The sequence below is a fragment of the Ranitomeya imitator genome, chromosome 2 (genome assembly GCF_032444005.1).
Source record: "Ranitomeya imitator isolate aRanImi1 chromosome 2, aRanImi1.pri, whole genome shotgun sequence".
Classification (NCBI taxonomy): domain Eukaryota; kingdom Metazoa; phylum Chordata; class Amphibia; order Anura; family Dendrobatidae; genus Ranitomeya; species Ranitomeya imitator.
In genome coordinates, this window is record NC_091283.1 from 191,933,655 (window position 1) to 191,960,609 (window position 26,955).

Consider the following 26,955-nt stretch of genomic DNA (forward strand, 5'->3'; position numbering starts at 1 on the left):
GAGCAGTGCTCCTTCCAGTAGTCCCATGTAGAGTAGTACTCCTTCCAGCACTCCCATGCCGAGCAGCGCTCCTTCCAGCAGTCCCATGTAGAGTAGCACTCCTTCCAGCACTCCCACATGAGCAGCGCTCCTTCCAGCAGTCCCATGTAGAGTAGCACTCCTTCCAGCACTCCCATGCCGAGCAATGCTCCTTCCAGCACTCCCATGTAGAGTAGTACTCCTTCCAGCAGTCCCATGTAGAGTAGTACTCCTTCCAGCACTCCCATGTAGAGTAGTACTCCTTCCAGCAGTCCCATGTAGAGTAGTACTCCTTCCAGCAGTCCCATGTAGAGTAGCACTCCTTCCAGCACTCCCAAACACAATGAATGGAGTGGAAGTGGATTATGGGCACCATTCAGGACGGGGTTCCACCACAGCCCTGATTTTGGGATCATTAGTGACCCTTGGGACCCCCCCAATCAGCAATGTGCCCTCTAATTATCTAGTCCATAACAAAAATGGCTCAATTTTAATTTTCTCAAAAAATAGAAGAGATATTTATGCTCCATATTGTGCTCATTAAGTGAAGGCCACGTGCCCACTCGTCGCTGTAGTCCTGTCGGACACATGAAGCACAGCCCTGTCCTCGTAACGCCATTAATGGGGTCACCACATCGGCCTACGCGCCCTGTCCTACACTATAGAGCGAGATACTGAGGAGGAGCACACAGCTGCTTCCTGCTCGGTTGTCATTGATGCGTGCGGTCTGTCCGCCATATTGGTACACCCTCACCACCATCAGCAGCCTAGTCCCTAATGGGCCAGTACTCTCAGCTACTTCCGGGTGGCGCGTCGCATGGCATGACGTCACTCACTGAGCCTCCGCGCACGGAACCGACGTCATCGTGAGACCATGAAGGCCTAGTAACGGGAGAGAGGAGACCGGGGAAGAAGTATCCGAGGTCGGATGGCGGGATGTAACGGGCTGCCCGGGACTGCTGGTGAGTGATGTCACGAGAGGCTCCCGGGGACCGAGGAGGAGACACTTATTACCGGGACGTCTCGTAGTTTTAGCAGCACTACAGCTCTCTGCAGGTAGCCAGCAGGCCATTCTGAGGCATGCTGAGACCTGTAGTCCACCACAGCTTGGTCAGGACAGGGGCGGGGGGTCTGGTCATGGCCGCAGTCTGCTGTAAGGGGCTGTTCACACTGGGATTCAGAGGGCGGTAATTACACGACCGAAGGCTGATAGCGGGACTAATAGAAACGTAGAAAAACATTAAAAAGTCTTCATGTAAAAAAAAGAAGCAAATATCTGTGTAAAAATATGTACATTTTTTTTTTTTTTGGGGGGGGGGGGGGTGACTTTTATAGTTTATTGTGTATGTTTAAAATAAATATATTTAATCTAAATATGTATAAAAGACATATCTATTAGTAAAAATTAAAAGCGTATTTGGCATCACCACGAGCGTGACTGTCCATACAAATGATATGTAAACACTTATAAATGGAAAAAAAAGAAATAGAAGCATCACTGTTTTTCCGATTGTCACCCCCCCCCCCCCCCCCCTCTAAAAAACAAACAAAAAAACAGTCAGGCGTGCTCCGACAAGCAGTACATTTCTATGCCGCTTGTCAGTGATTGTCAGCAGTGATCAGAGCTGGCTGCGGCTGCTGCTGTTACAGGCAGATGTCCGCTGTATTACACAGCCGGTATATAGTGGACTAGGCTGCTGAGCTGGATCCGTGTAACCGGGGCTGTGGATTCTGTAAGCCAAACCTCCGACTCCTCAATCTCCACAGCCCTGGTCACTACTGAGCATGTGCATAAAGTGCAGCACAGATTCATCTCAACTAAAAGATCAGGAACAGTGCAGACCTTTATAAGACATTTTATAACTTTCCCAATTTCTTATGGAAACTTTTACACCACATCCTGCATTGTACTACTGTACACAATTTATTACATATTTTAGGAGTCGGAGTCAGTACATTCTATACCGACTCCAACTCCACAGCCCCGATTGACAGAATGACATAAATATCCGATGGATGCGGATCCCAATCCTATGTGGAAAACGGAGATCCCTTGTCAGACCTGGTAAGGAATCTGCTGTCCATCGCATTCAGGCATTGAAGTGAATAGAGAGCCTCACCCGTACATCTCCATATTCCTTCTCTAGGACCCTTCTGTCCTGTACTTAGATTTACTCCCACCTCTGGGACCTGCACCGATCAGAAATGGCTGGGTGTCCGGTTGGGACTCAGTGACTCTCTGCCACTATTCACACTAGTTAGGTTTTAACATTAGAGAGTGTAGTTACTGTCTCAATTGGGTACACCTTACCCACAGTGTTTATTAAGTACCCTATGTTAATCTAACGCACTTGCTTTTTTATGTATTTATTTTCATTAGGGTATATGCACATATTGTTTTACGCAGTATATAGCAGCCACACAGTATATAACACAGGCGACATAGTATATAACACTGGCCACGTAATATATAGCACATCCCACGCAGTATATAGCAGCCACATAGTATATAGCACATCCCACGCAGTATATAGCAGCCACATAGTATATAACACTGCCTACGCAGTATATAGCAGCCACATAGTGTATATAACACTGCCTATGTAGTATATAGCGGCCACGCGGTTTCTAACACAGTCCACGTAGTATATAGCAGCCATGTAGCCCACGCAGTATTTAGCAGTGTGGGCACCATATCCCTGTAAAAAAAAAATAATTAAAATAAAAAATAGTTATATACTCACCCCTGGGATCCAGCGAAGCTCCGGCGATACTCGCGCGGCTGAAGCCATCTTCCGTTCCCAGGATGCATTGCGAAATTACCCAGATGACTTAGCAGCTTCTGGGTAATTTCGCAATGCATCGCCGGGAACGGAAGATGGCGGCAGGCGCGAGCGCATCGTCGGACGACGGAGGGTGAGAATAGCAGGTTTTTTTTTTATTATTATTATTTTTAACATTAGATCTTTTTACTATTGATGCCACATAGGCAGCATCAATAGTAAAAAGTTGGGGACACACAGGGTTAATAGCAGCGGTTACGGAGTGCGTTACCTGCAGCATAACGCGGTCCTTTTCCGCCGGCATTAACCCTATGTGAGCGGTGGCTGGATGGGAGTATGCGGGCGCCAGTATGGGGAGGGGAGGCCAGGTGGGGGAGTAAGGAGCGGCCATTTTCTTCCGGACTGTGCCCATCGCTGATTGGTCGTGCCTGTTTTGCCGCGACCAATCAGTGACTTGGATTTCCATGTCAGACAGAGGTCGTGACCAATGAATATCCGCAACAGAAAGAAGGACAGACAGAAAGACGGAAGTGACCCTTAAGGTACCTTCACACTGATCAACTTTTCAACGATCACGACCAGCGATACGACCTGGCCGTGATCGTTGGAAAGTCCTTGTGTGGTCGCTGGAGAGCTGTCACACAGACAGCTCTCCAGCGACCAAAGATGCCGAAGTCCCCGGGTAACCAAGGTAAACATCGGGTTACTAAGCGCAGGGCCACGCTTAGTAACCCGATATTTACCCTGGTTACCATTGTAAATGTAAAAAACAAACACTACATACTCACATTCCGGTGTCTGTCACGTCCCTTGCCGTCAGCTTCCCGCACTGACTGTGAGCGCCGGCCGGCCGTAAAGCAGACCACAGCGGTGACGTCACCGCTGTGCTTTACGGCCGGCACACACAGTCAGTGCGGGAAGCTGACGGCGAGGGACGGGACAGACACCGGAATGTGAGTATGTACTGTTTTTTTTTTTTTTTTTTTTTTACATTTACAATGGTACCAGTTCTGGCCTTTCTGCTCCAACCAACGATGTCACAGCGGGATCCAGATCGCTGCTGCGTGTCAAACACAACGAGATAGCTATCCAGGACGCTGCAACGTCACGGATCGCTATCGTTATCGTTCAAAAGTTGCTGAGTGTGACGGTACCTTTAGACAGTTATATAGTAGATTAACAGGCGGGTTGGGAATATCTCTTTGTATAAAAGGTTTGCACTTGTGATTTCTCAGTCAATGAGTCGCGTTATTTGCAGCATTCGTATGTAATCATTGCCTGTTTGTCTTGGGTGAAATGTGGATAAGAGATGATGGTTCATTTGGGGCATTTTATGATTTTGAGATATTGACCCTTGCATTTTTTTTTTATTTTTATCTCCCAACTTTCTTAGCATAGCTCTTCAAAATGGTGGGAGCGCAGGAGATGGAAGTTCAGACATCATCAGTACAACAGCAACCTTTGGTCCAGCCTGCAGACACCAGCAGCCATCAGTATGAGTGTCATGAGTGTGGGAAAGTCTTTAAGTGGTCCTCTAGACTGATCCATCATCAAAGAACTCATACTGGAGAGAGACCCTACAAATGCTCTGAATGTCCCAAGGCTTTTAAAGGCTCTTCCGCGCTACTCTATCATCAGAGAAGCCATACTGGGGAGCGTCCATATAAGTGCGGGGACTGCGGCAAAGCCTTCAAGCGTTCATCTCTACTGCAGATCCACCAAAGCGTTCACACTGGATTTAGGTCTTTTAAGTGCAATGTTTGCGGGTTGGCATTTAAGTGGTCTTCTCACTATCAGTACCATATGAGACAGCATACAGGAGAGAGACCATACAAATGTAACATCTGCGACAAGGCATTTAAGAACTCCTCTAGTCTGAGGCGACACCGAAACATCCACACGGGAGAGAGGCCGTATGTGTGTACTGTGTGTGGGAAAGCCTTTACTCAGTCTACAAACTTGAAGCAACATGAAAGGATACACACCGGGGAACGTCCCTACAAGTGCAATGAATGTGGCAAATCCTTCACCCATTCCTCTAACCTTCTCCTTCACCAACGCACACACAATAGCGGGCACACTCACAAATGCGACTTGTGCAGCAAGGTGTTTATTTCCGAAGCTTTCCTTCAAAAGCATTTGCAGTCGCACACTATTGAACAGACATTTGTGCAAGCTGATACGGAAGTTTTCTTGACTACGACGAGCGATATAGAGACTGTGGAGATGGTCTATAAATGTAGTATGTGCGAGCTGACGTTCAAGAACGAGGACTTGCTGCTTGAGCATCAGCAGAGTCACGTCGATGAGCAGGTGTTTTCTTGCACGTCCTGCGATAAAGTGTTTAAGAACGCGTCTGGTCTTTCACGCCACCAAAGTACCCACTCTAATGAACGTCCGTATAAGTGCTCTATATGTGAGAAGACGTTCGTGCAGCTATCCAACCTCTTGATGCACCAGAGAACCCACACAGAAGAGCAGCAGTTGATACAGACTGAAGCGGAGGTCACGTGCCCCCAAACTATTGAAATAATTCAACCTTTTACAGGAACGACCACTACGGAGATTGTCGACCGGCCATACAAATGCACAGACTGTAATAAAGCCTTCAAAGGTTCTTCAGGACTTCGCTACCACATGCGAGATCACACCGGAGAGCGTCCCTACAAATGTTCAGAGTGCGGCAAAGCTTTCAAACGCTCTTCGCTCTTGTCCATTCACCAGCGGGTACACACTGGCGTTAGGGCGTTCAAGTGCGGAGAATGCGGCCTGACATTCAAATGGTCATCACATTATCAGTACCACTTACGTCTCCATACAGGAGAGCGACCGTATAGCTGTACAGAGTGCGGGAAGTCGTTCAAAAACACCTCTTGTTTACGCCGGCATCGGCAGCTGCACACCGGCGAGCGCCCGTTTGCTTGCGTCATGTGTGGCAAAACTTTTACTCAGACTTCTAACTTAAGGCAACACGAACGGACTCACACAGGAGAGAAGCCGTACAAGTGTGAAAAATGCGACAAAACCTTCACCCACTCTTCAAATTTGCAATTGCATCAACGCACACACTCCACTGACCGACCCTATAAGTGCACTGTTTGCGGCAAAGGGTTTGTCATGTCTTCTTATCTTCAGAGACACATGCGTACTCACGCAGTCAACGCCGGGGGAAATGTAGAACTGGTCATACAAACGCCAGTCGCCACTCAGAACGGACAAGTCGTGCCCCCGGCACAAAAAGTACATATCTTATCAGATATACCCACTACGTTAAATCTAGAGGTCTGCAACCAGACCCCTTCATTAAACCCACAAACTGTTTTCTTGGTGCAGGTACCCCAACAAAATACTCCTAAGCTAATATTGCTACCCTCACATCAGTTATTAAACCCCCAGCAGAAGCTACCTGTGCCGCCAAGCACTAATACCAATTTTGTTGCAGTACCAAGCAATACAGGTCAGAATAACCAGCAGGGTAAAGTTTCACGAAGGCGAGCGAAGCAGAAAACGCCTAATGCACTTTCTAGTGTCACATCCCCGAACAAGAATATTCTCATTATGCCAAACACAAGTCAAACGCTGCCCAGCATGCAGCCTCTTCAGTTCCAAACTTTCCAAAGCTTTCCCAGAGCACCCACCTTACCCATCGGTCAAAATATCTTCGTCCTGCAGAATGTGACCGAGCAAAGCCCTCTGCAGATACCTACCGTGCAAATAAATGCAATGCCGCCAACGCAGAAAGCCACCAACATACAGATCCATCAGGTATCCAATACGCAAGACGTCACGCTTCAGAGTTTACCAAGCTCTCAGGAACTATCAAACATCCAACTAAAAACCGTAGCAGAGGAAATGTCCAATATCCAGGCAATGTCGAGCCCCCAAAGTCTGTCTGACATCCATATCCATCAAGAACTACCCAACGTCCAGCTCCAGACGAGTCCAAACTCGGCACACATCTCCGATATTCATCTGCAGGCCCTTCAGGAAACGCAAAGTCTCTCCAACTTGCAAGAGAGCAGAAATTTGATCGTCGTGCAGAATTCTCCCGGCGAGGAGCTCCTAAGCACCAGCGAGAGCGTAGAAAGCTTGCAGTCTGTGGAAGATGTTCAGGATGTCCATTTCGAAACCCTTCAGACCGAAGACGGCCTGCAGAACGTCCTGGTCCTACGGAACGCCGACGGAGAGCAAACCCGACTGTGCGTACAAGGGGTGGAAAATATTCAGGGCATCCAAGACGTTTCCAACGTTCAGATTCAAGCCATGTCCAATATGCAGGAACCGGCCAACTCCGCTTCCGAATGTCAGAAAGTTTTTATTATCCAGAGCGCTCATGGGGAGCAGACTCTGCAGTTAGTCGATGGCTTTCAAGGAGATCAGAACGTACATGTTGTAGAAAACCTCCAAGGGATGCAGACAGGGCAAAGCCAACTACAGGTGGGGCAGAACCAGCTTCAGGTGCTGCCAGGTCTTCAGAGCCACAACGCCGTGCAGCTGCCCCAGAACATGCAACTGGGAACTGTACAGAGCAGTCAGGGGCTGCAGACGGTACAAAATGTACAAGGCCTCCAGAATATACAGACGGGCAACTCCGGAGCCCAGAACATACAAACCATCCAGCTCGTTCAGAAGAATTCTGTTCAGGGATTGCAGCACGTTTTGCCATTCATTCAGATTGTGCAGAGTGCACCGAAAGTTCAGCTTGTGCATACATTTTAATATGGGCTGCAATAAAAGGGGCACTCCAGCCTAATGAAGCAGTCCCCTTTTTAATTACTGTAAAGCTCCACATCGCATCGCTTGGATCCATGTTCTCCTCTGGCAGCAAGACCCCGATCAAGTAGGAGTTGATGGGAGCTGCTGCGGTACGTTCAGCCATCTTCATCGGTGTCATGGAGTTGCAGAGCGCCCGTACAACCATTGCTCCGTTCTGAGTGTGGTTTTGCCGCCTTGTTTGAACAGGGGGAATATCGATCAGTGGGACCAGTGCCAATCCACCAGTTGGGCTGGAATACACCTTTTGTAAAGGCCTGTCTTCTCCGGGCGTCTTTTGTTGGATCAAGCAGTCATAAAACTATACTGGAGCATTTAAAGAAAAAAAATCATTTTTACAGTTGTATTGCGTTGTCCCTTTTGTTACTCCTGGAAATGTAAGAAAAGTGGCATCCGTGCAAAGCCAATCCCACAGACTGACTTCACAATCCGTGCTGGGGGACACCTAGAGCCCTCCACTTGTGCAAGGGTGGAACTAGTGTTATTTCCAGGAAGAATAGCAGAGGAGCTATCCTATGGAGAGGTGCTGTGGAAATGTTGGTTTCTCTGGATGTGCAGAGACCTATCCGGGGAGATGGGGTCATCTTTACGACTGCCCGTATGGTTCGCTCGGCCATTGACACTACAGCAGTGCCTGGACTACACCAAGCATCATGCATGAGAATCCGTGACCACCTCCACGACGACTTGTCCACGCTCCTTGACTTAACCTTTTCCTTCACCTACACTTATGCATGGCGGTATTATACAGGACGTGAAGGAACTTTAGCCTAGTTTTTTTTCCCAGCCTAGAATCTAATATATTGGTTATAGTGTGTGTTAATGCTGTCCTAATGGGCGATACTGTGTCCAGAAGAAATCTAGCACTTTTCTTGGAGGATGATTAGTGGCCTATATTCTCCCTCTTATATTGTAGCACAAGCATGAACCTTCCCTGATCCTCTACAAAAATAATTAAAAAAAAATAATCCAACAGCAGCAATAAGGTTAATTCTAGGAATACAGTGCAAAAAGCCCCCTTTTCCTGTTCACATTGGTAGTTATCAGGTTGTCCTGTTGGGGGGTGATGGTTCCATATTTTTGCAGCAGAATCTATATATGTATTGACCTTATGAAAAACCTTAGGATGTTTCATGAGCAGAAAAACAATTGCATTTCTTTTCTGGGGGCATAAACACGTGTAGCCCATACTGATATATGGTCAGACAATAACAATTCTGTTTATCCCCTTATTGTTGGGGGATGGGTACATCGGATCTGTCACCAGATTACACAATACCCATTGCATACTTTAAGTAGAGCTTGGTCCTGATGAGGCTGGTGTAGTTATTTGACAATCCATTGCAGTATAAGTAAGTACACCAGCCTGATCCGGTCTATGTAATGTACGTAGGTCTGCTATAATGGTTATGCTGGGAAGGTACGCCTGATTCTGCTTTTTCGAGACACTCTAGTTTTCCAATCTCACGTATTTCAGATACGGAGAGATTTTCATACTGCCGTATTGTCTCCAGTGAACCCCCAATAAATATACGGGTTGGGTACGAAACCGACTTAACGTGCATTACGTTATTATATACTGGCTGCTCCATAGCTTTATTCACAGTTGCGTAGGCTTCAGAGCTGAAATCTCCCAGCAGGACTTACTGGCTCAGCGTCAGTACAGAACTCGCTTTGCGGAAATTTCCTTCTGTTTCGTCAGACTCTGCGCAGTAATCTGATTTACAAAAGATAGTTCCACTTTTTAGTTAAAATGTCTGCAGTGCTCACTAGCAACCAGCAGAATTGTGAATACAGCTCTGGATTATAATACAGGGTACAATTCTACATTTTTTTAGGTAGATCTGTGTGTAAAATGCTGTTCAAAAGATGAATTATGGACGGCGTGAGTCCTAGTTGATGGTGCAAAAAGGATTGTTTTTCCATTGACTTCTCTGGTTGCAGAATAATCCCGATTACTTCTCACTGGCGTCGATAGCCCAGCAGCGTCATGTGGCAGCGACTGGTTACTGGGGGTTGTAGTAGGAGGGCTCCCATGAACATACAGTTTAAGGGACTGGAGTCACGTCCTCCGGAACGGTGAAGTCCCTGTAACATCATTCTTGTTGGAGAACCTTATATAAATAGTCAATAGGAAATGTAATTATTAAAAATCCACCCAACCTGCTTTCTGTTTTTCACTTGCACATATTTATTAAAAATAGTAATTGTTACAATGATGGTTGTGTGTTCTGTACGGTGACAATTCACTGGTTCTTGCTATGAAAGGGAATCTACAGTTTTTCTTTTGCTATGTAACCTGAGAGCAGCATGATGTAGAGGCAGAGACCCTGATTCCTGCAATGTATCACTTACTGGGCTGCTTGCTGCAGTTTTGATAGAATCCCTGTTTTATCTGCTGTAGATGTAGCAGCGCTCAGAATGCTGAGCTGTGTATAACCCCGCCCACACCTCTGATTGGCAGCTTCCTGACATTGTGCACAGTAAGCTACCAATCAGTGGTGCGTGGGCGGGGTTATACAGACTTGACTGGCCCGCGTGTGACGTCTAGTCCTGTAGTGATAATGTCCTACTGATAAAACATTGATTGTATTGACATGGCAAAACATAGCCTAGTAAGTGATGCATCACTGGAATCGGGCTCCTTGCCCCTACATTATGCTGCTGTCAGATTACATAGCAAAAAAAAAAAACTGCTGATGGATTCATTTTGAATGTTTTTTTAAGAAGTTAGTTTTTTGTTCCAGAAAATCTGTAAGGATGTGGTTCATACAAAAAAAATCATAACATACTGACACTTATTGGAGGGTCCTAATGCGTCTGGAATACTGTATTACTACGTTTCCATCCACATTTATTCCTCTATAGGATGGTGCACAATGTGTATATGTATGTACGGGCGATTGAAGCTCCTGGATTTCGGCTTGCGTTTACTCTCTTGTCTGCTTGCCAAGGTTTCTAACCTCCACAATACCTATGTACACTAAAAAGGATTACGAGTTTAATGGTTTTCCAATGTGGCTGTCCATGAATTTATTATCAAGGTGCGTGGTGGAGTAAGAGGCGCATGATTCCTTAAAGGGGTTATCCAGGACTGTTTGTTTTACTACAGGTCTAAGAATAACAGTGTCTACCTACCTGCCTGTTGTGCCCGGTGCCGATCTCTGCTGGCACAGACTGGTCACAGATGGCCCCTGCCTGCGAATCTGTGGCTTCTGACATGTCGCTAGTCCAGCGGTTTCTCCTCTGGTCTGTTAATTGACAGCCTGCTCCGCAGTGATTAACACCAGCAGACATGACTTGTTCACATCAAGAGGAGGATGTGCAGCACCCGGCCGCGGATGCTATCAGGAGACTGGACAGCTCCGCAATCAAGCATTCCCAGCTGGTGACTGCCGACCCGAGAGCAGCTGATCTGGTGGTGGTTCTGGGCGCCGGACCCCGATCAATCAGACATTGGTGACTAATCCTAAGGATTGGTCATCAATGATAAAGTAGTGGAAAACCTCTGTAATGAATCGGGCGCATCTTACAAGTGCCGTGCGATTCTCCAGAAATCTTATGCCAGTCGGGGACTGGAGTAACATTTCTGACGTAAGGTGTGCCACAGCTCATCATGAATTAGACGGGCGGATGTACCAAGCCCCCGTCCTTCCCTTGGTGGGTCAGTTGAAAACAATCACGCAACCCCACATTGCACCCAAATTTTGCATCTTTTTATAGTGTTTTTCACCAAAATTTTGGGGTACGTGAATTAATGAATCGAGGCCTTAGTCTCATTATAAATGGTTACAGTGCTTGTAAAAACAAGCAAAATTATTAAACCTCTCCATTCTTGAGATGCTTCTCGTTGTCTACATCAGAGGACACCTCTGCAGTCTCCTAGGCAAGGAGTGCAGCGCTTACAAGCCATTTGCTATAGAGCTTGCCAATGCGATGATCCTTTGGCCCTGCCTCTGCTTGCAACAATGGGAAGTGCACAGTTGGGGCCAGCAGTGTGATAACCAAGAATGTGCACCAAGCAGAAAACATGGAGGCAGGGTAACTGTGAATATGGGAAAACTATGAGGATCAGGCACAGTAACACATTATTGCAATAGTACATTTTCCTATAAAGTGGGCATCCCTTTTAACCCTTCCCGACGTGATCCCGGCAGTCATTTTTATACATCGGCAGAACAAAAGTTATGTTAATAATTGCAATGTAGCCATAAAAATTGAATGCTTTATAGCTGATCCTTTTTTTTTTCTGCACCCAAATCTTTTTGTCAGTGTGGAAAGACGCACATCTTGACACCAGAATTGAATAATATTGCTCCAAGACCTTTGCGCTCTGACCACACAACCAAAAATACGGTTGTGTGAACGATGCTTAAAAGTGACTTCAACCCCGATATGCTACCAATAAAAAGCAAAGTTTGTCCCACAAAAAAAGCCAATAGTTACATTCACAGCAGCCAGCCACTTTCATCTTAGAGGAGGCTTGGATTGGTCTTCTTATATGACTGCAGCTCTGCGATTTGCATAGTCCCGGCCACATTCCAACTAGACTTACCTATTGAGAGAGACCACAAAAGTCTAGTCAGTATGTGACATCATACTTCTGGTCACTCGCCTGCCACTCCTGGTGCCGGAGAATCCTAACAGCGCACACTGTGTGCAATCACATAAGAGTGACAGCTGACTTGTACCCCAAGCCTGGACAATCCCTTTAAGGTAAGTCCTCATGCAGCAGAACATTTCTGCTCCATATCACAAATAAACTTCCAAGGGAACTTGGCACCTCTGACCTTTTAGGCACGACTTGACACTTTGAGAACTCGATATGCACTGTAAGCAAAGTGTCGGGGTCTGTACACAGTATAGCGAGCAGTGACTGTTGTCGCTCCATGTGCACCACCATGACCGAAAGCCGGGTGGCTCCCGTGAGGGATACATTTCATTTATTACCCAGCGGCCGGACTTTCAGAAAAGGCGGCTGGAGAGCATTGTATTGCTATTCGAATGCAGATTAACCCTATATTTGCACTAAAATAACATTTTCTAAGGTAACATTTCCCCTTTAAAGAGACTCAGCACAGAATGACTGTTCACACCAAGCACAGGCGCTCGGTGCACCCTCGGTGTGGCCAAACATTTAAATGGCAATGTTTTAGGCTTTGGATGGAAAATAAGTAGGCGGGATAGTGCACTTAAATAATTGGCCCCACCATGATACACATGGGAAGAGGGAATCAATATCACCATTACACACTGAACGGGAAACCACTGGGTAAATCTGACAGGGAGAAGGACTTGGGGATCCTAGTTAATGATAAACTTACCTGGAGCAGCCAGTGCCAGGCAGCAGCTGCCAAGGCAAACAGGATCATGGGGTGCATTAAAAGAGGTCTGGATACATATGATGAGAGCATTATACTGCCTCTGTACAAATCCCTAGTTAGACCGCACATGGAGTACTGTGTCCAGTTTTGGGCACCGGTGCTCAGGAAGGATATAATGGAACTAGAGAGAGTACAAAGGAGGGCAACAAAATTAATAAAGGGGATGGGAGAACTACAATACCCAGATAGATTAGCGAAATTAGGATTATTTAGTCTAGAAAAAAGACGACTGAGGGGCGATCTAATAACCATGTATAAGTATATAAGGGGACAATACAAATATCTCGCTGAGGATCTGTTTATACCAAGGAAGGTGACGGGCACAAGGGGGCATTCTTTGCGTCTGGAGGAGAGAAGGTTTTTCCACCAACATAGAAGAGGATTCTTTACTGTTAGGGCAGTGAGAATCTGGAATTGCTTGCCTGAGGAGGTGGTGATGGCGAACTCAGTCGAGGGGTTCAAGAGAGGCCTGGATGTCTTCCTGGAGCAGAACAATATTGTATCATACAATTATTAGGTTCTGTAGAAGGACGTAGATCTGGGTATTTATTATGATGGAATATAGGCTGAACTGGATGGACAAATGTCTTTTTTCGGCCTTACTAACTATGTTACTATGTTACTATGTTACTATGATGCACCGAGCGTCTGCGCTTGGTTTGAACAGTCATTATGGGCTGACCATCCCTTTAAATATGAATCTCTCCCATTTTACATTGAAAGTGGTGAAATAGACTTGGTGAGAATATATTTCTCCTTTGCCACATTGGGGGACACAGAACCATGGGTGTAGCTGCTGACAGTAAGTTGAGACAAAAAAAGTTCGCTCCTCCCCTGTAGTATACACCCTCATGCTGGCTTCCAGAGATCCAGTTCAAGCTTAGTGTCTGTAGGAGGCACATTGGGTCTGCTATTCAGACCAGAGCTTTTTCAGATTTTTTCCACAATTTATCCATTTTCCTGGACGAAGGGGCGACGGAACCTGTCACAGCTCCGATCTCCCCAAACCAACAACAGGCGAGCACGGAAGTATTACCTCTCCGTATCCTCTCCTGCGACATGGGGTGCCACTGCCTGTGCTGATTTTAGGGACGACGGGCCCCTTCAAGGGCACCGATCTCCCCCCTTTCTATCAGACGAGCACTGGAGTGGTACCTCCAGTATCCTCTTCTGCAGCCAGGCCATATTGCCGGACATCTGCTCTGCCCACCAGGTCTTACCCTCGGCACTTCAGAGGCACTTTTCCATTGTGGCGTCCGTGGAGCCCCCACTGTATCACCACTGAAAGCGGATGATGGAAGGAGGCGGACAGTTCCTCTCCACCCCTCTTTCAGGGGATGGTGGAGGCTCCCCCAACCCTGCACCGACCTAACTGGCCCAGGCACAGAGCTGACCTGCTTTATAGGGGTAAGTGCATCGGGAGGGGTCGTTTCTTTGGCGGTACAAGGACTCCATAGCGGCAGGGTCCCCACAGAGCTCCGCGGCATTTTTTCCTGCAGTGCACGCCAACCGAAGCCATAAATTTAATCCCCGACTTCGGCCTTGTGTAGGCTGCAGCCCGGTAAGCTCTGCCCACCGCTCGCATCACTTTGGAAGCTCCGCCCCCAGTACTGGCGCTTCTCGCTCCTTGCGAGACTACCTCCCAGCTCTCGGCAGCCATCTTTTTCCCACTGCAAGTAGCTCTGCCGCCCTCTGCACGTTTTGCCCTGGATGCCGGTTTACTCCACGCCATCATCTTTGTATTGCGGGACACTGGACCTGGGTAAGGAGACGGCACTAGGTGCTTCCCTGCAGCTTTACCCCACATCGCTTCCACTAGCAGTGTTTTTTCACTTATATTGGGGTACATCATGTCGCAGTCAAAGTCTAAGAAGACTACAAAGGTACATACTACCTTTTTCACTGCGTGTACCACCTGCCAGGCACTGCGGCCTCAAAGCTCCCCTCTCTGCCCAGCCTGTGATACCCAATGTGCCCAGGAGCCCACCACCGCTACCGACCCCGGTGTATCTAGCCCCCCTGAGTGGGCTGCGTCACTGTCACAATCCATGGCTTCACTGGCCAAAGCGATTGAATCCCTCCATGGCCCCTCTGGGGAGCGGGGCACTCGTCTAACTGGGTTAAGAGACCCCTCTATAACATGGGAATCATCGGCCAGCAGGGGCCGTTCTCACCCGAAGGACGTACAGACATACAAAAAACGGATCCGCACTACCTCCCCTGAGCATTCACCACTCCATTCAGCCTCTGGTAGCTCCACTTCTCACTCACCCTCTCCAGGGGTTTGCAGCGATCATGACTCTGAGTATGAGTCTGAGGCATCCTTGGACCTGGATTCTCTGGAGTTTCAAGCTACTGTGGATTCTCTCATTGAAGCTGTCAATCATGCGCTAAAGGTCGATGATGACCCTAATTTGGCTCCGGATCATGCGGTTTCTTTTACAAGAACCAAGCGATCCTATAGGGTGTTCGCCTCTCATCCGGACTTTTTGGAGATAGGCGACACAGGGAGTGACCGGATAAGCACTTTATGGGTAAAAAGACCCTGGAAACGATGTATCCCTTTTTCGCAGATCTTGTCAAAGATTGGACGGAACCTCCATTAGTAGATCCTCCGGTATCAGATTTGGCTACCAAAACGCTTTTGTCTGTACCCGATGGTGCTTCAATCAAAAATCCAACAGAACGCCAAATAGAGTCCATGGCTCGCTCATTGTATGAGGCCTCAGGTTCCTCGCTATTCCCTTCCTTCGCTGTGGCATGGGTCGCAAAAGCAATGGTTTTCTGGGCAGATACCCTTGCAAAATCCATTCAGGACCAGTCTCTTCCATCTGAGGCGGTGGATCTCACCAAACAAATCGCTATGGCTGGAGATTATGTGATGTACGCGTCTTTAGACACAGCAGACTGTGTGGCAATTGCTGCCTCAAACGCTGTCACCATCAGGAGAGCACTATGGCTTAGAGAGTGGCGCGCAGATTCAACTTCTAAAAAGTCTCTGATTTCCCTGCCTTTTCAGAGCGGACGTCTGTTTGGAGAAAAACTAGACCAGCTTATTTCCGATGCTACAGGAGGGAAAAGCAAATTCCTCCCGCAGCACAGGCCTAAAACTGCTTTTCATTGTCAGCAACATTTTCGTTTTCGGCCCTTTCGCAGTAGTCCCTTCTGGTCCTCCTCCACAGCCTCGTCCAGGTCAGAACGATCTCCACGTACAGACAGAGACCCTCGCCGGCCCTCATATAGGCCAAATCAGTCATGGCGAGGTAAGCCTAAGCAACCCAGAACTAGGGGATCCAGGCCCTCCAGATTTCCTTCACAATGACTCGGGGAGTCTTCCGGTCGACACCACCAAAGTAGGCAGACGCTTGCTTCTCTTTCAACATGTCTGGCTTTCCTTTTATTCACGACGAATGGGTCAGAGACCTGGTGTCTTCCGGTTACAAAATAGAATTCATCGCCTCCCCTCCAGCTTGGATTTTTCCCTCTCATCTGCCAAGTTCAGGAGCTCAGTCTTGCGCACTTCACCACGCCATCGAGTATCTCGGGGTAATTGTTCCGGTTCCAGAACACGAGAAGTTCAGAGGTTTTTACTCAAACCTCTTCGTCGTTCAAAAAAAAAGGACGGGACGGTACGCCCTATTTTGGATCTAAAGCTCCTAAACAAATACGTAAAGGTCCGGCATTTCAGGATGGAATCCCTCCGGTCAGTCATCTCAATGGAGAGAGGAGAATTTTTAGCATCAATAGACATCAAAGATGCTTATCTCCATATCCAAATCTTCCCGCCACATCAAAGGTTCCTGCGTTTTGCCATCCAAGAGGACCATTTTCAATTCACGGCCTTACCCTTCGGCCTGGCCACCGCACCCAGGGTATTCACAAAGGTCATGGCGGCGGTCATGGGCATTTTCCATTCCCGAGGAGTGGTCATGTTGCCATACTTAGACGACCTCCTGATCAAAGGTCCATCCTATCAGGCCTGCGAAGCAAGTGTCCGCATTACCTTGGATGCCCTTTCACGCCTGGGCTGTCTAATCAACTTAGAAAAGTCCTCCCCTGTTCCATCCCTACGAATCTCCTTCCTAGGCATGATTCTGGACACGTCCAAGGGGCTGGTCCTACTTCCTCGGTCCAAGGCCCAAGCGCTTCAACAGGGAACCTGGACACTTTGTCGTCCCTTCCCTCATTCCATTCGTTTTGCCATGAGGATCCTGGGGAAAATGGTGGCTGCAATGTAAGCGGTTCCCTTCGCCCAGCTGCATCTCTGTCCCTTACAACAGGCTCTGCTGGACAACTGGGACACCAGTCCCTTATCTCGCGTCCCTGTCCCCGCAGATCAGCTAAGCGCTCAATTGGTGGACTTTGGAGTCATCTCTTAGCCAGGGAAGGTCTTTTCTCCCAATTCACTGGCTGGTGGTAACTACCGACGCCAGTCTCCTCGGTTGGGGAGCGGTATTTCACCACCACACTGCCCAGGGACGTTGGACAATTCGAGAGTCAAGACTTCCGATAAACATCTTGGAGATTCGAGCGATCAGATTTGCCCTGAGACATTTCCACTTCCTCCTTGCGAGTCACCCAATTCAAATTCAATCAGACAACGTCACAGCTGTGGCGTACATAAACCATCAGGGGGGTACCTGCAGCAGGGCGGCGATGCGGGAAGTCTCTCACATTCTCCGCTGGGCCGAGCACAACCGCTCCACCATTTCTGAAGTGCACATTCCGGGCGTCGAGAATTGGGCGGCGGACTTTCTCAGCCATCAGGGTCTCGCCTCGAGGGAGTGGGAACTTCCGGAGATCTTCCAGCAGATTTGTCTTCGCTGGGGGACTCCGGACATAGATCTGATGGCGTCCAGACTGAACGCAAAGGTTCCCAACTTCATAGTGCGTTCTCGGGACCCTCAAGCCATCGGGGTGGACGCACTGATCTTCCCATGGCATCAGTTCCATCTCCCGTATGTGTATCATCCGCTTCCTTTCCTGTAATCCGGAAAATCAGGACTGAGGGGGTTCATTTGATCCTAGTCGCCCCGGATTGGCCCTGTCGCGCATGGTATGCAGAGCTCGTTCAACTCGTATCCGACGTTCCCTGGCGGCTACCAGATTGCCCAGATCTGCTTCGCCAAGGGCCGATCTACCACCAGAACTCAGGGGCCCTATGTTTAACGGCATGGCTGTTGAAACCTGGATCCTAACTCAAGCTGGTTTCTCCCAGCAAGTCATTGCCACAATGATTAGTGCTCGCAAGACGTCTTCTGCTCGCATTTATCACCGCACCTGGAAAGCCTTCTCATGGTGCAGGCTCCATGGACGTCCTCCTCTCGCCTTTTCTATTCCCTCCATTGTGGAATTTCTCCAGTCTGGCTTGGATTCTGATCTGGCGCTCAGTTCTCTCAAGGGTCAGATCTCGGCATTATCCGTGTTGTTCCAACGTAGGATTGCTGCTAACCTGCAGGTCAGGACTTTCGTTCAGGGGGTCTCTCACGTGGTACCCCCCCCCCCCCTACAGAATGCCGTTAGAGTCTCGGGATCTCAATTTGGTTCTGAGTATTCTTCAGGAGTCCCCTTTTGAGCCTCTCCAGGATGTCCCGCTGATTCTCCTCTCTTGGAAAGTCGCCTTCCTTGTGGCAGTAACCTCTATCAGGCGAGTCTCAGAGCTGGCCGCCCTCTCTTGCCAGGCGCCCTTCTTTTCCTTCCACCAGGACAAAGTGGTCCTGTGTCCATCTCGTCTTTTCTTCCCAAGGTGGTTTCAACCTTCCACCTTAATGAAGATATCGTTCTTCCCTCCTGCCCGCAGCCAAGACATAGGGTTGAAAAGGCCCTTCACACCTCTGACGTGGTAAGGGCCCTCAGGAGGTACGTTTCTAGAACTGCTCTCTTCCGCAAGTCTGACTTCCTCTTTGTGCTCCCAGAGGGTCACAGAAAGGGTTTAGCCGCTTCTAAAGCCACAATAGCCAGATGGATCCGATCAGCTATTCAAGAATTCTATCGGGTCAGGGGCAGACCTATCCCGGCGGGGATTAGGGCACACTCAACTCGATCAGTGGGTGCTTCTTGGGCCATTCGGCACCAGGCATCGGCAGAGCAGGTTTGCAGGGCCGCAACATGGTCCAGCCTGCATACCTTCACAAAGCACTACAATGTCCACAATCTTCTGCGGATCCGGCCCTTGGCAGACGTGTTCTGCAAGCGGCTGTTGCGCATTTATAGTCAGTTGGTACACGGATTTATTGGGTTATATTGTTCCCCACCCAGGGACTGCTTTGGGACGTCCCATGGTTCTGTGTACCCCAATGTTGCGAAGGAGAAATAGGGATTTTTGTGAACTCACCGTAAAACCCTTTTTTCCGAGCCACTAATTGGGGGACACAGCTCCCACCCTATTAGCCTTGTTTTCTTTTTGCCTCTTTGCTTACTCTGTCATGTGGTACCCTAATATTGTTATGTTATATCTTGTTAATAATCTCCTACTGCTTTTACACTGAACTGGGTCTCTGGAAGCCAGCATGAGGGTGTATACTGCAGCGGAGGAGCTAACTTTTTTTGTCTCAACTTAGTGTCAGCCTCCTAGTGACAGCAGCATAACACCCATGGTTCTGTGTCCCCCAATGAGTGGCTCATAGAAAAGGATTTTACGGTGAGTACACAAAAATCCCTATTTCTTCATTAATGTTTACTTTTGAGAGCTATTGATGCATGCCCCCCGCCCCCAGAAATGTCCGTGTCTTTTACCAATGTGCATTTCCTGCCCAGAAGAATTTAATGAACTGTTGAGATATTTAGTATCTGTAGACTGTCGGCCTATGGAGCGTTTCTGCCTCCACTCGCTGCCGCCACAAGGGGATGAAAATGTTGTGTGTTTCTTAATGTTTGTGTTTTCTTAGCCGGCGCAGTGTGTTACTCATTAAAGCTGCAGTTTGGGCTTCAGAGCAGCTCTTCCTACTAGAATTGGGACCGGAAGTAGCAACTATAGTGAGCGGACCACTGACCAGAGGCAAAAAAGGATGGAAAAAAAGAAAAGGCTGGTCATTAAGTGGTTAAAAAAATTAAGCTGAACGTGGCATAACTTTACTTTTTATGACCATTTATGTTTTCCTCAGACATTTCTAAATCGTAATGGCTATAATAACTCTCTGGCTATAAAGCCTGGAGCGCCCCCTATAGGGGCAGTCTGACATTGTAAACTACAGTGCCGCCTATAGCGGCAGTCTGACATTGTAAACAACAGCGTCCCCTATAGCGGCAGTCTGACATTGTAAACAACAGCGCCCCTTATAGCAGCAGTCTGACAATGTAAACTACAGCGTCCCCTATAATGACAGTCTGACATTGTAGACTACAGCGCCCCCTACAGCAGCAGTTTACATTGTAGACTACAGCGCCCCCTATAGCGGCAGTCTGAGATTGTAGACTACAGCGTCCTCTATGACGACAGTCTGGCATTGTAGACTACAGCGCCCCCTATAGCGACAGTCTGAAATTGTAGACTAGAGTGCCCCCTATAGCGACAGTCTGGCAATGTACACTACAGCGCTCCCTCTGACAACAGTCTGACATTGTAGTCTACAGCCCCCCTCTAACGACAGTCTGTACACTACAGCGCCCCCTATTATGGCAACTTGGCATTGTAGACTACAGCCCCAATATAACAGCAGTCTGACATTGTAGACTACAGTGCCCCTATAGCGGCAGTCTGACATTGTAGACTACAGCCCCCCCTATAACGACAGTCTGACATTGTACAGTACAGCGCCCCCTATAATGACAGTCTGACGTTGTACACTACAATGCGTCCTATAACGGCAGTCTGACATTGTAGACTATAGCGCCCCCTATTATGACAGTCAGACATCGTAGACTACAGCGCCCCCTATAGCGGCAGTTTGACATTATAGACTACAGCACCCTCTATAGCGACAGTCTGACATTGTACACTACAGCGCCCCCTATAATGACAGTCTGACACTGTACACTATAATGCCCCCTATAACGACAGTCTGACATTGTAGATTACAGCGACCCCTATTATGACAGTCTGACATAGTAGACTACAGCGCCCCCTATTACGGCAGTCTGGCATTGTAGACTACAGCCCCCTAGAACGACATTCTGACATTGTAGACTACAGCACCCCCTATAACGACAGTCTGACATTGTACACTACATTGCCCCCTATAGCGGCAGTCTGGCATTGTAGTCTACAGCCCCCCTCTAATAACAGTCTGACATTATACACTACAGCGCCCCCTATTATAGCAGTCTGGAATTGTAAACTACAGCCCTCTAGAACGTCAGTCTGGCATTGTAGACTACAGCCCCAGTATAACAACAGTCTTGACATTGTAGACTACAGTGCCCCTATAGCGGCAGTCTGGCATTGTAGACTACAGCCCCCCTATAATGACAGTCTGACATTGTACAGTACAGCGCCCCCTATAATGACAGTCTGACATTGTACAGTACAATGCCTCCTATAACGGCAGTCTGACATTGTAGACTACAGTGCCTCCTATAGTGGCAGTCTGGCTTTGTAGACTACAGCCCCCCTATAACGACAGTCCTTCTACCTGCAGCTCCAGGAGACAGCCATGGGCACGGTCTTTGCGCCGGCCTATGCCAATCTGTTCTTGGGGCTGTGGGAGCGGGACCTCTTCCTATGGGAGAGGGACCTCTTCCTGTCGGACAGACTGTCATCGATGGACCGTATCCCCTTCTGGATACGGTACATCGATGACATCCTCTTTGCCTGGCAGGGGACGGCCATTGACCTGGAGCGGCTCATTGAACGTCTCAACAGTAATGATTTTAATATCACTCTCACATGCGAGTGGGATATGTCTAAAATCAGTTTTCTTGATGTGATGGTTGGTAAGGATGCCTCGGGGAATGTTCATATGGACATTTTCCGTAAAGCGACTTCAACCAACACATTATTGCATGCTTCCTCTTGCCATCCTCGCCACATGGTCTCATCCATACCTGTGGAGCAGTTCCTTCGACTTTGCAGAATTTGCTCCACAGACGCTGATTTTGAGAAACGGGCTGGTGAGCTTTCAGAACGCTTTGCTGAACGGGGGTACAGTAGACGTGTTGTTAAAAAGGCCTATCATAGGGCCAAATATTCGACCCACAATCACCTACTGTACAAACAACAGGAGAAAAGGACTGGGGGAGACCAACTCAGGTTCATCACTACTTTTCATCCCCAGGCAGATAGGGTTAGAACAGCACTGACTAAGGCCTGGCCTATTTTGCAGGTAGACCCTATCATTGGGAAGTTCCTTCCAAAGAGGCCGTTAATAACCTTTAGACGGGTAAAGAATTTAAGAGACCACTTAACTAGGAGCCATTATGTGGGACAGGGATCAAGGACATTCTTGGGTGACATTCCAATGACGGGGGGAGGGGGGGTGGCTGTATCCCGTGTGGCTGCTGGCGTGTCCGAATGTGGATAGATGTAGTACATTCACTAATTCTGATGGTACTAAAAACTACACCATCAAGAAACTAATCACATGTACCTCCAGGTACATTATTTATTATGCCACGTGTCCCTGTGGTTACATCTATATCGGGATGACAACTAGGCAGCTTAAGGTGAGAATTAGGGAATATGTCCTGGGGATCCAGGCAGGTGCAACCCAAGAGGATATAACTACCCTCAAAACAATACCGAGGACTGTCCAAATTTGGTATTTCTTCTAAGCTCATTTCTTGCCTTCAATTAATATATGACAACCCTACAGCCTATTTAAAACTCCCTTCAACTCATCCCACACCTATAAATATTCAACGTAGAACAAGACAAGGCTGCCCATTATCTCCAGCCTTATTCACATTGGCTATGAAGCCCTTAGCAGAAGCCATAAGGAACAACCCCGACGTATTAGGACCCGCTAATCTTGGAGACCAATATAAAGTCAGCCTATTCGCTGACGACCTCCTTCTGGCCCTGACCAGTCCTCTAACTACACTTCCCAATCTGTTCTCTCTCCTCCATGACTTTGAACCAATATCTGGCCTTAAAATCAATGTAGATAAATCTCAAGCATTATTCATTAACACCCCCAAAGAGCTACAAACTAATATAGTCTCCCAATTTGGATTTATGAAAAAAGAGCATTTTCTGACTTACCTCGGAATTAACCTTACGTCTCATAAGTCTACCCTTTTCAAATGGAACTACTCCCCACTAATACGGAATTTTCAAGCCGATCTAACTAGATGGTCTTCTATGACACTGTCCTGGCTAGGAAGACTTCACGCCATTAAGATGATATCATTACCTCGCTTTTTATATTTGTTCCGCTCACTCCCCATTGCGATACCATCCAAGGTATTTCGTAATATTCATACAATGATCTCTAGGTTTCTCTGGCAAGGTAAGAGACCCAGGATCTCACAAAAAAACATGTTCTAACATAGAAAACAAGGGGGACTTTCATTACCTAATTTTGCACTATACTTTAAATCTGCTCAGATGGCTCAATTGACTAGCATTTGCTCATGAACTAATGAACCTAGATGGGCCGCATTGGAATCCTTTCTAATGAGACCATTCTCATTATTGGGCCTTTTATGGACCACGGAGAAACTCCCACAAAATCTTTCTATCTCTGCCCCCTTCTCTCCACACTCTCTAATTCTTTGTAGGAAGGAAAGATTTCAATTTAGCCTACAATCTAAACCCTCCTTGCTGACCTCCGTATTTTATAACCCAATGTTCGTACCTGGTATTGAAACTCGCCACTTTTCGTGGAGGATTCTGAGAGGAATCACCACGCTAAAGCATCTCTGTTCCCCATTTAACATATTACTTACTAAACAGGAATTCATTCGGAAATATGAGCCACCAACCAGAGAAGCCTTACGTCTCAACCAGATTTTCCACTTCGCCAAACAAGTTCTATCCCATAAAACTACTCTCCACTTTGCTAGCTTTGGACAAAAATGCCTAAATGACCCCCTGGGAAGAGGAACAATCTCTTTACTATACTCCTCTATTAACACCCAACCGGGAGAAGAAAAATTAAGGTATATGCGGCAACGGGAGGAGGACTTGGGGATCTCAATGTCTCTGGGCGACTGGCGGCGATGTTGTGATGATTTGTCAAAGGGCAGCCATCAGACTTCTCTCATAGAAACGTCTCTTAAATTTCTTCACAGAACATATCACGTACCGACGAAACTCCACACCATTTACCCAAATATATCGGATAGATGTTTTAGAGGCTGCAACTCTCTTGGGGATATGAAACACATCTGGTGGAGCTGCCCACCAGTATCAGATCTATGGCACGAGGTAAAACTTATAGTTGAACGTATGTTCGATAAGGCTATTCGACTCAACCCTTCTGTTTTCTTATTAGGGGCGAAATACCCGAGTTTCTCTAATAGCCTGCATAGGTTAACGAGTAAACTATGCATGGCCACTAAAATTCACATAGGTTCAAAATGGAGATCCCCTTCACTTTCCATATCTCTGGTTCGTGATAGAATGAATGTAATATTGTTATATGAGCGCATACAAGCCACCAGGGATGATGCGTGGACTACTTTTCTTCAAGTGTGGTCTCCTTGGCTGGACCTGGATCCCAACGCTCAATTGAACCAGGTTCTCACCTTATCCCCATGACAGTATTGGTCATGGCGATAAACTAACCTCTACTTCTGCCTTCCCACAATTGATTTAAAAACCTCTCTTGCTCACGTGGATGTAAAATGTTATTCCATTTATGTTCCAATTCATCTATCTGTTTCCCTCTATGTTGCTGACCCTTTGTCCTTGTCCTGTCTCCCCATATGTAAGTCTGATACTCCATATTCATACTCATTATTTCTTTATAAGTTGTATTTCTCCTCTGCGAAGGAGATAATTTTTGAACAGTTATAAATTGCTATAAATCATATATTGTTTAATTTCAAGCATTTAAATAAAATTTATTGAAACTAAAACAATACTGAGGCACTTTAGGGCCTATCATCAATGTGATAGCACTCTTCTTAGAGTGCGTGGCATTGATATGTTGAATGTCAATATCCGTGGGGGTAACCTATTTAAACGCTTGGGCCAGTTGGAAACACGCTGGATATGGTCTCTTAATACCGTGCACCCAAGGGGGTTAAATGAAAATATAAGCTATGCATCTTTCCTCTAGTCACCATAGGATGTGTTAGGATGTGCGTCCGCATCTTGTGGTTTTATCATAATTTTAACAGTTTATTCTTCTTTCTATTCAGGGTATTGCCATAGATCTGTGGTGAATTGGGTGTTTATTATTATCTGAAGTTTGAGACGACTTCTGAGATTGAAGAGGATTATCCCATGTGCGAATACAATATATCCTGTTATAGGATGATGTATATTTATATTATTATTGTTTAATTATTTATGAATACATTGATGTACATAATATAAAGGCTATTGAGGATTTGTGCCCATGCAGGTATTATTGATGCTAATCTGCTGTAGCCCTATATGGTTTAATTTGATCGGTGTTTTAAAAGGGGCCCACAATACATACCCTTTGGCCAAATGAATGCCATTTAAATATGCCTGTTACACTGGGCACAGTAATAGGATATTACACCCCATATGCCGTTTTATTTCCTGGGGCCTGAGGGCAGGATTACAGTACCTTCTCCCTTCCTAGGATGTCCCCGCACCACTGCCCTGACTTATGCCCTTGTTAAACATGACAGCGATATATTCGCTAATTTACGGCGCATGTGCCAACTGTGCTTCGGCCCGCTCGGTTCCCATTGGCCGTTGTTATGGACCTGGTGGTTAGGAGCACCCGGAAAGACCTGATGGTTAAACTCACAGGACAAGCTCTGGGAAGTGGGAACTCTGCTGACCGCAATCCCTAATCCTATCACTCACACTAGAAATAGCCGTGGAGCGTACCTAACCGGCCTAGACGCCTCGGCACAGCCTAAGGGCTAGCTACCCCTAGAGATAGAAAGTAAAGCCTACCTTGCCTCAGAGAAATTCCCCAAAGGAAAAGGCAGCCCCCCACAAATATTGACTGTGAGATAAGATGAAAGTCACAAACACAGGAATGAAAGAGGTTTCAGCAAAGGGAGGCCAGCCTACCTAAACAGACAGAGGATAGAAAAGGTAACTTTGCGGTCAGCACAAAAACTACAAAAGACCACGCAGAGTGTGCAAAAAGACCCCCGCACCGACTCACGGTGCGGAGGTGCCCCTCTACCTCCTAGAGCTTCCAGCTAGCCAGACAGAATCATATTAGCAAGCTGGACAAGAAAACAAGAACAACAAAATAAACCAGCAGGGACTTAGCTTCTGCAGGAGTAGACAGGTCACCAGAAAGATCCAAGAGCGAACTGAACCAGTACTGGAACATTGACAGGTGGCATGGAGTAACGATCTAAGTGGAGTCAAATAGAGCAGCCAGCCTAAGAATTAACCAGGTCACCTGTGGAAGGAACCTCAGAACCAGCAGCTCCACTCACAGCCACCAGAGGGAGTCCATGGACAGAACTCGCCGAAGTACCATTCATGACCACAGGAGGGAGTTCCAAAACAGAATTCACAACAGTACCCCCCCCTTGAGGAGGGGTCACCGAACCCTCACCAGAACCCCCAGGCCGATCAGGACGAGCCAAATGAAAGGCACGAACCAGATCAGCAGCATGAACATCAGAGGCAACAACCCAGGAATTATCTTCCTGACCATAACCCTTCCACTTGACCAGGTACTGGAGTTTCCGTCTCGAAATACGAGAATCTAAAATCTCCACCACATACTCCAACTCCCCCTCGACCAACACCGGGGCAGGAGGGTCAGCGGAGGGAACCATAGGCGCCACGTATCTCCGCAACAACGACCTATGGAACACATTATGGATGGCAAAAGAAGCTGGAAGGGCCAAACGAAATGACACAGGATTAAGAACTTCAGAAATCTTATAAGGACCAATGAAACGAGGCTTAAACTTAGAAGAGGAAACCTTCATAGGAACATAACGAA

General features: G+C 47.3%; 1 protein-coding gene across 3 annotated transcripts; it reads left to right on the forward strand.

Annotated features, from left to right (window-relative positions):
* Window positions 1-868: 868 nt before the first annotated feature.
* Window positions 869-26,512, forward strand: ZNF628 (zinc finger protein 628). 3 transcript variants are annotated; one of them, XR_011318039.1, is made up of 3 exons: window positions 875-980; window positions 24,128-24,263; window positions 25,202-26,512. XR_011318039.1 is itself a non-coding variant. In XM_069748424.1 (2 exons), the coding sequence occupies exon 2, from the start codon at window positions 4,209-4,211 to the stop codon at window positions 7,518-7,520; it is 3,312 nt and encodes a 1,103-aa protein (XP_069604525.1). In that variant the 5' UTR covers window positions 869-980; window positions 4,195-4,208; the 3' UTR covers window positions 7,521-9,790. The 3 variants fall into 3 exon arrangements, 2 of the variants coding, with proteins under 2 accessions (XP_069604525.1, XP_069604526.1); XM_069748424.1 differs by lacking the exons at window positions 24,128-24,263; window positions 25,202-26,512 and adding an exon at window positions 4,195-9,790 and having other exon boundaries at window positions 869-980; XM_069748425.1 differs by lacking the exons at window positions 24,128-24,263; window positions 25,202-26,512 and adding an exon at window positions 4,200-9,790.
* The last annotated feature ends 443 nt before the right edge of the window (window positions 26,513-26,955 follow it).